Source organism: Ambystoma mexicanum, chromosome 12 (assembly GCF_040938575.1).
Source record: "Ambystoma mexicanum isolate Mex_15411 chromosome 12, UKY_AmexF1_1, whole genome shotgun sequence".
Classification (NCBI taxonomy): Eukaryota; Metazoa; Chordata; class Amphibia; order Caudata; family Ambystomatidae; genus Ambystoma; species Ambystoma mexicanum.
Genome location: NC_090936.1, coordinates 164,451,379 through 164,464,958, shown reverse-complemented (window position 1 = coordinate 164,464,958; position 13,580 = coordinate 164,451,379). Strand labels below are relative to the sequence as shown.

General features: G+C 43.4%; 1 protein-coding gene across 2 annotated transcripts in view; it reads left to right on the top strand.

Annotated features, from left to right (window-relative positions):
* The window catches only part of PTPRB (protein tyrosine phosphatase receptor type B), a 442,488-nt gene that overhangs the window by 413,439 nt on the left and 15,469 nt on the right, over window positions 1–13,580 (top strand). For both annotated transcript variants that reach the window (XM_069628245.1, XM_069628246.1), the window contains one exon: window positions 5,736–5,871. In XM_069628245.1, the coding sequence (XP_069484346.1) occupies window positions 5,736–5,871 (136 nt within the window). The remainder of the gene's footprint in view (window positions 1–5,735; window positions 5,872–13,580) is intronic.

Sequence of the window (13,580 nt, the reverse complement as noted above, 5' to 3'; positions counted from 1 at the left end):
CTAGAAGGGAACCAATCTACTGTAGTAATTTGCCAACATAATGGGGGCCCCACTCCCCTTAGATGAATCTTCTTTGGACTCAGAAAGGAAAAGTATTCACCTGGAACTCACTTGCAACTACAGTCTGCTCCAAAGTCCTCTTCCTTAGGGATGAAGACAGAGAGCTCTAAGGATTAGGTAGGCTCTTCTCCCTAACAATCCCAACGGCATATTTGGGGTATTGCTGACTAGACACAACCTATTGTAGCAGAGACCACTGGTACCCATGTCTTGCTCACTGGAGGAAGCATAACCCAGCAACTACTCCCTATAAGCATCTCTTGTTGGGAAGCACAGAAGAAAGGACTTACCTTGCCTATGGAAACCCTAGAGAGTGTCGCCACAGAACCTACAATTGAAGCATCAGCTCTGGACACTGTTTCCATTTTCAAAATGGTTTTTGAGCGGGGTTCACCACTTTGAGGTGCTTCTTGAGGTGCTGCAAGCACTCAGAGATGCCTTTGACACTTGGCCTGGTGCTTTTCTGATCCACTATTGAGCTATCAAGCTACTGACTCAACCCATCGCCTCCTGCACTCTAGTGTTTTCGATTTATTTCATCACCATAGCAACACTCCTCATCGAACTATGGGGCTTTTTTCGAACCACCTCAAGCCATTCAAAAAGCTGACTTGCCTCATTGCTGCTTGATGTCTTCATCCAATTCGAGCCCATCACTGCTACAGAACTGGACCATCTCAAGCTAACTCAACTATATCACTGGCCGCTATACAGTGGGAACCACAAACTAGAAACGTCTTGATGCTGAGTCGACCCATTTTAAGTGACTAGAAGCTCGATGCTGTGGAGTCTCAAAGGCGCGCATTAAGATATATGTGAAGTGGCCCTGTCCCCCTGGCACATCCTACAGGGCACCATGGACTAGTCAGAACCCACCCCCCACCTCTTTAAAGAAATCTCCAATAGCTTTGACATTGGCTGCTGAAATCATTGCCTGTGCATGCCTGTCTTTAAAGCCAGAGTGCACCTTTATCCCTAAGTCTTAGTTCTCTGTGTTTTCGTTTACAGGGATCAGGTATGCTGTTTTTGATTTGTTTGTTTGTGGTGCTAGTTTAATGAAAGTACCTGATTTTCATAGATAATTGGTGGCCCCTTCTTTTATTTCAGTACCCAAGTACTATTGTGGTTTGGTGTGCTTCTCTGCTGTCTCACATCCCTTCTGAAGTGTTTATCCTGCCCCCGGCCTGCACTAACCAAAGAGGCAAGGTGGTATACCTGTCAGGCTGTGCCTGTTTGAACTTTATGATTAGGATTACTGCTAGTTTAGTACAAATGTGGGGCCAAGTATGAGTTTTATTCCCTTCTCATCCCTGCACTCCTGCAGAGTCGCACATATTTCATCACAATGGCAGAGATGTTTATTTACTTACAACTTTTTAAAACATGACCCAGCCTTTGTAGGAAGTATTGTGCGATTTATTATCAGATAGAAAATCTGATCACCATCTGCTACCCAAACGTAGAGGATAATCCTTAACATTGATACTGTTACAAAATGGTGCTTGGAAAATGGAGTCAAAAGACATGTTATTTTCTTCCTGCAAAATGCTTCCAATGTTGAGGCAAACTATAAGTTGGTCTCATAGGGAGCAACCGATGGTCAGAGAACAGATGCAGTGAAGTCCTGTTTAACTGTCTTTGAAGACTCGGGGGACTACAGAAATCTGTCAAATTTAAAGCAGCAATTAAAAAAAAGATCAAATTCGCAATTGCTCACTTTCATACAGAAGAATGAACCCACAAATATCCACAGGAAAACATGAATATATATACCGGACCTGCTAGAAACCCCTTAATTGAAGAACACCTACATGTAAAGTACACATTTCATGACAACCAGACCAAGAATCGTGAATAGCATCTTACTTGCATGAAGATGTTAAAAAATTAGCCAGTTTCAAAAATGCTTAGGTGCCACCAATTTTCAAGGAACCAACTCTTTACACAGATAAACATCAAATCAATAAAGTGGCTCAGTGTTTAAATTCTTGAAAAAAATGAAAAATTGTTAAGGAAATAATTAAGAGACTCTAAAAGAGATGTGTACCAATATAAAAAGCAGTATCATGATAAAACAGTGGTTCAACCGGGGGCAGGACTGCGAAGAGAACTTACCTCCACCTGTTCTTGCGTGTAAGGGATGGGAAAAAATGTATTCCCAAAAATAAACGAATGTTTGTAAAATATATTTGAATGATTGTACCAAGCAAAATACACAGAGATAATGACTCATTATTGAAATGTCACAAGAGGTTCCTGTTGTCATAAAATAATGACCTGATACGACTTCAATATGATTCTTTTTGATTAAGACTTAACACCTCCACATCGCCCTCCACGCAGTGTAATAAACTCAAAACCTCACGTGTCTGTGTAAATCGTGCATTGTTGAATTTTAACCAATTGCATGGAGGTACCATCAATGTGGGAAAAGTATTAGCAATTTGGCCTTCAGTACCCAAAAGAAGAATCATCTAGATGTGGGCTTAGAGTCAGTTCAGCTTTTACTTGCAATATTCTTCTGTTTAGGTGTTTGCAATAAAGAACAAGTCTAATGGCCTTGCACACTACTAAAACATGTCCTATTAATAGGCTTAGGAAAGTAAAGGCTGCCTGTTTATTAATTAATAACATAACTGCATCTTTACGTTTTCATCAAGTGCCTCCGGAACCCAAGAACGATAATGACATACCTATTTAACGAGATTTGGAGATCATATTTGAAAAAGAACAGTTTACACGAAAGTATTTGGTCCGTAAGAAAACCAACCTCTATTTAAAAACAATGACTTTGTTTTTCCGAAGAGCACAAAAGATTATGCATGACACAAGATTCACTAGAAATGGCCACTAATTACTTTTAGACTATATGATAAGTGTATTTGTTTTGTGGTAATTTTATTGTTGAATCTACTGATAATTGTTTTTATTGTTCTGTACGACTATACAACAGTAAGAAAAAGAGGCATATCAACCCCGTTGTGCAATATCTCAATTTTACTCATTGATTATCATATTCAGTTAGCACAAGTGAAGAGTGGATAGTGGACTTCCTTGTTCTATATATAAAGTAGACCAAGAGTAAGCAAAGAATGGTATCTACAAGGTGTAATCCAAGGATCTATCCAAGAACCATATGGCATCCCTGTAATTTCTAGATCATTGTGTAACTCATCATCATGGGAGGACTATGATCCAGAAGATATATATAGTCATTTTTTCTTTAACAATAGATGAAAGCAGATAAGAATTTACAAATTGCTTGCCTGTAACCACCTTTTTGTAACTATGCGCCCAGATGCCTCTGAGCAAGGATGCGCTTTACAAATAAATAAATATAAATACAAAGGATTATTTTAAGAGCTAGTTGTTAGGTGTTTTTATTTAGTATGATTTTGAATTGATCTTTGGTATATCTCGTAGATCCAAAATAAACACGTATTACATTAGATTTGCTACACACAGATGTCAAAATCTACCCACAAAGGAGGGAAAAACATATGTCTTAAGGTGAGAAAAAGAAAATAGATGTTTTTTCTTTACAAGGGAATGTGGTTGATGAAGTCAAACAACATGCTTATTTGGGTCAAAGGTCAAACACTTCAATATATATTGATTTGGGAATGTTCAATGTTCTATTGAGGGGTGTGAGTAGGCAAGAAAGGAAACTGGTTAGTTCGATGATGTGAGTGACTAGCAATCCAAATGTAAGAGGCAATTCAACTGAATATTAAACTTGCTATTGGAAACTAAATAGGGACACAAGAACACATTGTATGGGGAGGAAACCTTTCTTGGACTGTCATAAGTGTCATCACAGTATAGAAAAGGTGTTCATTCTCCTTAAAGATTGACTTCATTGATGATTCGTGGGAAGTACAAAACTTTAAAGCAAGTTCAAAACATAATTGTTAGGATTGTATATAAATATTCTGCAAAGTCTAATTAGCAATGGGTGCCATGTAAAAAATGGACTCTGAGCCAGAGTACCAGCCAATAAATATTGAGGATGATGAACGCAAAGAGATGTTTGGTGGAAACATATTGACCTATATTGCTGAATAAATACCTCCCATCAGGGCAGGTGGTATTTATGTTTGCTCAAGTTAAAATAAATAGCCAAAACATAATCCTCTCTCTGTCCAACAGTGCTGAAACTTGTCTTATGACTGGTTTACTGTTGTTTCAATTTTCGTCGGGTAGGCATGACATTGTTGTGTGGAACTTGCCAGGCTGATACTCCCTCCCATGTAGTCGGTAGATGTGGTTCCTCCTGAGTGGTCTTTTATGCACTAGTGGAAACATTCTTGTACCTCTTGTTTTTGTTATTTAAACAGGTGCTTACCATTGTTGCCTCTGGAGATATGCTACTGCGCAGTACGTAAAGTTGCCCAGAGTTTTGTGCCCAAAAGCGGTCTGTGTGTGGCATGGAAATCACCAAAAATCACCAATAAATAAAATAGAAATAAAGCAGAAAACTGCAAAATTAAATCTACAAGAGAAAGTAAATCTATCGCATACATGGTTCCTGACTCAAAAGAAAGCACATTCCTGATGGATTGATTTATGAAGTCACATGACAGAGGTGTGTATTCCATCAACATCAGTAAAGAGCGAGGGATGGTAGGATTTTAATCAATCAGAAATCATTGTGGTTTCTCTGGGCAATTCTCCAGACCATCGTTCTTTACCTGCCATGCCATTAAAGACGGTGAAATACCATATACAAGTCAGGTTTGTCCACAGCAAAAGGGGCAGTCAATCCCAAACTGCTAGGCCACGTCTGCTGTGCACCAGACCACATGCAACCAAAGACATGTTTTTGGCCTCATTCAACATCATCAACAAGGTACAGCTTGTAACTCTAGGCATGGAAAGTTCGGGACCCACATCTGGACATACCCGCCCAACATAGGGTTGCTAAGCAACACTCAAGAGTGATGGCTATACAGTTTTTAATGTATGATAAACTCAGTCATCGCTCTTGGCAAACGCCTCGCCATTCTTTTCAGCCTGTCATGTCATTACAAACGGTGACAGACCATGTGCATATTAGTCTTGGTCCCGACCCGAAAGGGGAAGTCCAGCCCAAACTGCTCGGTCATGTGCCCTCTGCACAAGACCTCAACCAACCCCAGAAATGCTTCGACTGCACTGGCGGTCATCAGCTTGGATATCTAGGCACCTACGGTGCATACAACAGCTATTGTCATGTAGTTACAATAATGCTGTGGGATGTGTGGAGCCTACGTTGACCTCCTGCAGCATGTAATGTAGGTTCTCAAAGGGCTCTGTTTGTTTCTACCTGTCCGTGTAGTTTTTTTAATGTATCAGAACAAATTATTATTTGAAAAAGAAGAGGGTTGGGCAATCTTAACTTACAGGAGGACAGTAAACCAATACATATTGAAGAATGTAATGCATGTCCAAGACTAATCAAGACCTGTTCTTTCAATAGCTTTGACTAATGCCATATATTTAATTCTATTCTGCATCAAATCCTTTCTTCTCAGATCCTGATAAGAGCTTCATTTTGCCAGGGGGTTAACATTAGGCCAGTGCTGACTTGCAAGCAGAATGCACTCTATAACAACATTAAAACTGTTCTTGTCTTGAGGGAAATGTTGTTCCAAAGCCTGTCTATAAATCAGCTGGTCTCCCTCATTGACTTGCAGTGCTGGCGTTGGCAGGACGGGCACATTCATCGCGCTGGACCGAATCCTTCAGCAACTGGACTCCAAAGACACAGTGGATATCTATGGAGCGGTGTACGATCTGCGGCTCCATCGAGTTCACATGGTTCAGACAGAGGTGAGTGTAGACCTCTGCAGCAGCAACTGCCTCTGGCATGGCATGGCGGCTGGCCGGCCAGACGGGGCCGAGAGCAATCTCCAAGAACTTGAGGCTAGTGGTCACTTGTGTTATGTCGTTGTCTGCACAAATACAAGCGAAAGGGTTGCTGTGCTTCTATGTTCTCATACTGTTTGCTCCCACTAATAATTATTGGAAAATCAATGCTGAGTGTCTTTATGGGAAAAATTTGGTTATATGTGATTTTACCGACGGAAAATTCAGAGTGGTACATTTCATTGTAACCAAAATACCAAAAAACACTGAATTTTATTTTTATTTGCGGGGTCCCCCCAAGCTTCCCGATTTTGTATCCTTATAATGCGACCTCCAACACCACCCGCACCCATTTTAACCCCTTACACTACCCTACATATATTTACTTAATATTTTCTGTGTTTTTCGGTATTATGGTTTTTGGTGAAATGTAGCATTCTGAAATGTTTTCGTTAAAATTGACTGGGTACCGAAAATGTGTAAATTCTTACAGGTGTAATTATTTTAAACCATATTGGGCTGGGTGGTGTGAAAACATCCAGGGCAGCGTTTGCTTTTCTGAGAACATGAACAATAGTAGGGGCCCATCTTGAAACACGCATTAGCAGCGAAACATGTCCTTTTTTCTACCTGTTGCACCCATATCTTGGTTGACATCACCAGAGTATACGCTGGGGTTGTAGCTGAAGCTAAGGAAGAGTGGTGCGTGAGCAGGCATGTCTCCAGATTTTGAGGGACCATCTGCACCGTCGGCCATAGAACACCAGCCTGGCCTTTGCATGGGGTCCCATCCGTCTTTCTTGGTTAGCCAAGAGGGACGGGTGAGGCACTGTATGATCATAGTGAATCCCCCGTACTTCCAGTCTGCAAGGCTATCGCGGAGGAAAAGCCTGGCTGTAGACGCGGACCAGCCATAAGCCCTACCAGAACAGATTCTACTGCTCTACCATGATGCATACATCCATTGTGCCTCCTGGCATTGTTAGGTGACGGCTAGAACGAGAGCTGATACGGCTCTCATCCGGGCGAATCGCGGAAACATTCCTGAGGTGGGAGAGACGGGAAGGGGCTGCTCCCACCAGCCCGAAGCTAGTGAATTGCTAGCAGATAACTGGTATTGCAGGTAACCTGCCTGGCATAAGAGCCTCCACCAGGTTGAATAGTTCTTCTGGCCTGCCGTTGCTGGCCTTTTTCCTTAATGGGCAGCACTGCCACCACCGGGAGGCAGAGATGGGAGCTGGTAAAAGCATTGCTCCTGCCAGGGGACTTCATTGAGACCCGTGAGACTGTCAGATTGTCTTCCAACAATCCGTGCTCAGGAGTACTGGTGCTAACCCAGAAGTCCATCTTGCATGGCAGCAGACGTTCTGGCGTGTTGTTCGCATTCCAATGGTAATTCACTGCATTTGAGCACTCGCCACGAATACATTTCCATGGACCTTGTGAATGATCTGTATTTGATTCATGAAAATGCCAGAACGAACAAATAGCAACATGTATTCTTACAATGCTTGCATCTGTGGACCCAACCACACCCTCTGATCAGTGGGCCACCCTTGGTGATATGGGGTTTCCTCCCACCAACCCGAAACCAAGTGGAAGTCTGTTTGCTGAGATGGCGCACTCTGCCGGCCGGTGCACCTGCGGTGACCTGCTTCCCAGATTGGGGTAAGCTGGCCCTGCCTAGGACCTTAGAGCGCCATTTGAATATTTTATGAGAAGAGAGAATAAGTGCCATTGAGAATGTTTGGCTGAAACGTGCCAAGGTCAACGGAGTTGAGTCAGCAGTTTCTAAAGAACACCAAGGCTTTTGACCTAAGAGTGCTTTACAGAGAGAGGTTGCACGGTATTTGCATTTAGTTATAAATGTCATTTGCTTGATGTAACTTGCAGGGCTAAACTCCTGAATTAGCCTCTGTTGACTGTCAGTATGTGCAGAATTATCCCAACAGTGCAGACTTCCTCCTACCAAGTACAGTGGCCTGGACCACTGTATCAGAGGGGAGGCAGTGGCCTGCACCACTGTCTGCGACGAGAGACAGCGGCCTACCCCACTGTCTCAGAGGGGAGACAGTGGCCTGCGTCACTGTCTCAGAGGGGAGGCAGTGGCCTGCACCACTGTCTCAGGAGGAGGCAGTGGCCTGCACCACTGTCTGCAACGAGAGATAGCGGCCTACCCCACTGTCTCCGGGGGAGGCAGTGGCCAGCACCACTGCCTGCAACGAGAGACAGCGGCCTACCCCACTGTCTCAGAGGGGAGACAGCGGCCTACCCCACTGTCTCAGAGGGGAGACAGTGGCCTGCACCACTGTCTTGGGGGGGAGTCAGTGGCCTGCACCACTGTCTGCAACGAGAGACAGCGGCCTGCACCACTGTCTCAGAGGGGAGACAGTGGCCTGCGTCACTGTCTCAGAGGGGAGACAGCGGCCTGCCCCACTGTCTCAGAGGGGAGACAGTGCTGCAGGCCACTGTCTCCCAGGGGAGAAAGTGGCCTGCACCACTGTCTCGGGGGGGGGAGACAGTGGCCTGCACCACTGTCTCAAGGGGAGATGCTCCAGTGCCTATGTGTGTGGGGTTTTTCATTCTGCGCAGGCTGGGATTAAGGTGTTAATGTATCTGTGATCCAGGGGTTTGACCTCAATTTTGATTTTTTTTTAAGAAAGAACAAACCTTAGCATGCAATTTACACAATACATAAAAAATAAAATCAACAAACAATTGACATAGAAATAATTTCAAAAGCCATTAAATTCATATATTCATACATTGCAGGGACGATATACAAAGAAGTCAGCAACTTAAACTATCTGGGGCCGCTAAACAGTCTTAAAAAAAAAAAAAATCAATAAGTGTTACAGTTTCCCTTATTCCTGCATTTCTTAAAAATGGCAACATCTTAGCTCTGCATCGACTATAATGTGGGCACAATCGAACCAAATGAATTGCCTTTTGAACATCCTAACAAATGGGGCAACATGCAGAAGAACGCAGAATACATTTTGAGGTTCTTTCGGCCAAAGCCAGTGGATTCAAACACAACTTTAAAAATAATGCGCATGTACATATATATTCACTGAAAAAACTTTGTTAAAGGAACGTTATGGTTGCGTTGCACTAATAAAAATCTATGACATTCGATGAAAAAACTTTGTTAAAGGAACTATGGCTACAAGTAAAACTGAAACCTCCCAGAAATGTGCCAGTTATGGTAAGACTAACACCCATGACATCAAAGATGACATCACAAATGTCATTGATGACATCACTGATCACATCACATATCTGAGCCACTTGTTTTTGTTCACTGACATATCTATGTCAGGTGGTTTTATTCACTGACAGTCAGAATATAAAAAATGAAAATGTGTTAAATAACTAGGCATTAATCCTCTTGAATGTTCTTAAAGTACTTTCCTTAGGGTTTGGTCTCAGCTCATGGTGCACATATATGGGGCAATTAGCCGGCCCCAAACACACAATTCATTTGTGTACATTAATGTTATTGACATTTTCTGGTGATGCTGTTACTTTTTTCCTTACTTTACTTTCCCTATATGTGTCTCTCATTTGTATGCATTGTGGGTCTTCATATGTATTGTTTGTAGTAACACAAACATGTAGTACATCTTGAATTATTAGCTATTTATTCCATGTTTAACATTACTGAAAATTCTGATAAGGTACCATTCATTATTTTACTATCCAAAATTAGCAGATTAGAAATATTGTACTTCTATGGTACATGATGTGTGTGTATGATTAGGTTCCTGTATTAACAACTACACTTAAATATAATGTTTAGTTTAGATGAGTACATTCTTTAATACATTAAGTTGATCAGAATAGGTATCCCGATCACTCCTGACATATTGTTAACAACATTATAAACATAAACCCTTGTAGAGACTTTTCATCAAAATTAATCGTATATGTGATGTCAACAGTGATGTCATCAATGGCATTTGTGATGTCATCTTTGATGACTTGGGTGTTAGTCTTAGCAGTGCACAGTGGTGGCGTGAGTTATGGTTACTTAGCTTACCATAACTGGCGAATTTCTGAGGGTTTTCGGTTTTACTTGTAAACATAACGTCCCTTTAACAACGTTTTTTCAGTGAATTTCATTGGTTTTTACCAGTGTACGCTAATTTCCTACAATGTACTAATATCATACTTACCCCAATATAGCAACATTTTTGCCCAATTTACAATGTTTCACCTTAAAACCAAAAGCCATTTACCACTTTGTAGCATAATTTTCAATAATTCTATATGTCACGACCCACACTCTGAAGACCCCCTGGCCAACCTATGGGCCAGGGAGAGTCTTGATTCCAGTCCCCACTAAACCCAAGAAATTGCAGACTAGGCCTTTTTGGGGCCAGTCCTGGTGCCTTTGGCGCCAGGCTCATGTTTAATATGGACTTGTGCTTGGGAACTACTTTTCATTAATGCCAGCCATGTGGAGGAACCCTCATAAACTGGCTCCTTGAAACCAGGCTTGCAGTGTAGTGTTTTTGGGTGTGGTACCATGGGGACTATTTTACCTGGACTTCTTTCTTGAAGCTATTTAAACCACACCCGAATAGACTGACACGCTTCGCGTTAGTTTGCATTTCTGCATTGTAACTCTCACCGTGTTCAGCTTCAGCCATGAACCTCGGAAGAACAGCACCTGCAAAGGAAAGGAGAAGACATCGTGAGAAAAGGCAGTAGCTTACCTGAACTTCATTGCCAGCGGTCTGCAGCTCTCCCGACCATCATCCTGGAACCAGCGCTCCTTCGGATCAACGGACCTGTAAAAGAGAAGAAACAAGGTATTAGACATTGTACAATTAACGAACTGTGCCGAAAGGCTTACCTCGCCAGCCGCTCCTCAATCAGCATCACTACAGAAATGCCATACTCCGGCCGTGTACCGCGACCCGTGGAGAGGAAAAGATAACAGGTTAGCAAAGGCAAGGCATCTTAAGCGCAGCGCATAGCGCCTACTCACCTCATCAAGGTGCTCCAAAAACGCCCATACTTACCAGCGAAACACAGATTCCGCCTTGCCACATATTGGACTTCCGCGTACCTAGGAAGAAAAAGACATTGTTAAAAGGCAAGCAAGAACAGCAATATTCACAGCAATAAGACCTACCTGAAAGACTCAAGACGGGCCGGCATCAGTGAAGCAACTCGATCGCCATTGCCCACCAAGCACAACACGCCCCTGCCAAGACAGCAGGACAGAGAACCTGCCAACATCTAAAACAAGGTGAGGAGAAGTCCAGAAGGGTCACAGACCTACAGGGAGATGGGAGGCTGTTTACCCTGGTTTCCCAGTCCTGAACATAGCTTACCTGTATTCCAGGAGGAACTCTTCCACTGGTCGCATCTGGGCATCGCAAGGAGGCACATCTGATCCCCAACTGCTGGGTGGCGCCCCCGTGGAACCAGGTGAGCATAACAGAACACGAAGCCTCAAAACTAAATCCACTTGGGCGCCATGGAAACCTCAGAATTAGACCAATTGGCCCAACTAATAGGAGAACTGCACGCCGAGGTTCATTCTGTCCGTCAGGAGACTAATGCTCTCCAAAGAGATTTAATAGTGACTAAGGAGCACACTGAAGACATTAGCAGACAATACTTGCAATCACAAGCGGGCCAGACCCCCCTACCGGGAAGCAACCCAACGATGCAGAATCCTAACTTGCCGTCCACTTCTTCTACTCCGGTGCAAGTCATGCTACCAGGAACAGTTCCTTTGGCCCCACCGGAGCGATTTACAGGTGATCCATGGAAATACGCCAAATTCATGAATCAATGCCGCCTTCACTTTCTTTGCAGGCCTGGAGCATTTCCAAATGACCAGGCTCAGGTGGTCTTTGTCTTGTCATACCTGAGCGGTAGCGCAGCAGACTGGTCAGTTCTTGTTACATGACTTTGGGGGATTTCAGAGGGAAATGGAGAAACTTTTTGCTCGTCATTCCCAAGAACAAGCAGTGGACAATGAACTCCTTTCCCTCCGACAGGGAAATCAGGACCTGTTAATGTACATTGCTACTTTCAACAGATTGGTTGCTGAAGCTAGGTGGCCTGAAAACAAAAGAACCACATTGTTTCATCGGGATTTACGAGGCAAACTAAAAGATTTTCTAGCTCAAGTAGTTGACCCTCCTCTAGACTGTTCGGAGTTCATACATTTGGTTGTACAATTAGACCACCGGCTGCAAGACTGAAAAGCAGATCGCTCCAAAATGTATCCATGGGCGGTGTATGTTCGGTCTAGAGACAATGTAACTCATGCACAAGAAAACCCTGCTGAGCCCATGCAACTTGGAGGAGTGCGACCCCCATTAACAAAACAAGAGCGAGATAAAAGAAGGCAACAACAACTGTGTCTGTATTGTAGAAAATCTGGGCACTTCCTGAAGGACTGCCTGGTGAAACCCCCTAGGAAGGTCATTGGGGCCACGGAAAAAGACCAAGAGAAAGAATATCAATCGGAAAACTACCCAGCTCGGCAAACATAGAGGTCAGTTTGTCGAGTGAGGGAAAGGAGCCACGACCTCACACTTTGCAATACCAACAATCTTGATCAATAACCAACGGTCGTCCAGAATGCATGCCATAGAAGCTTACATCGACAGTGGGGCAGTCGGGAATTATATTGATCAAAATCTGGCTGCAGAGATGGGACTTCCCTTATGTCCCAAGCCGATTACAGATAAGGTGACTACAGTGGATGGGACTGAAATCGCTTCCGGACCCGTAACCCAATGCACAGCTGAGATAACAATGCTGTGGCAGGACGGGCATAGGGAACTAATTTCGTTCAACCTCATCACGGCACCTCAATTTCGGCTTATACTAGGGATGCCATGGTTAGTCGCTCATAATCCTTCGATTAACTGGCGAGCCAGGAAATTTACCTTCCCCAGTGACTGCTCTCCAGCCTGTTACTATCAAGAACAGAAGACTGCTTTCAGTAATTCTACGACTCCCGGAACCACAACATCTATCTTAGGTGTAACCAGTACTTTATCTGAGGAATACCGCAATTTCCAGGATGTATTACAGAAGGACCAAGCCAATACCCTGCCGCCCCACAGGCCCTATGACTGTCAAATTGACCTTGTTCCTGGTGCCCAAGTCCTCTGTGGGAGAATCTATGCTCTGACTGAACCTGAGAATCTTCATCTGAAGTCCTATCTAGACCAGTACCTCGCAAACTGATTCATCCGTCCATCGAAGTCCCCGGCAGCCAGTCCTTTGTTCTTCGTGCCGAAAAAAGAAGGGGAGATAAGGACCTGTATTGATTACCGCACATTAAATCAGATCATGGTGAAGAACCGTTACCCTTTGCCACTTATTCCGGAAATGCTGGACCAGGACAAGGACGCTCAAATTTACACCAAATTGGATCTTCGGGGAATAGTGTAAAAAGGACTAAGTCCTGTGGAGGCATGGACAGAGTTATTATAGGCGTATTCTGCAATCCACAAAACATTCAACCAGGTGTCTTCAAGTTGATGTAACATACATCTGAGATACTGTTCTAGAGTTTGATTGGTTCGCTCTGTTTGTCCATCAGTCTGGGGATGATGGCTGGTGGACAATCGCACATCTATTTTTGCCAACTCGCAACATTTCCTCCAGAATTTAGAGACAAATTGGCTTCCCCT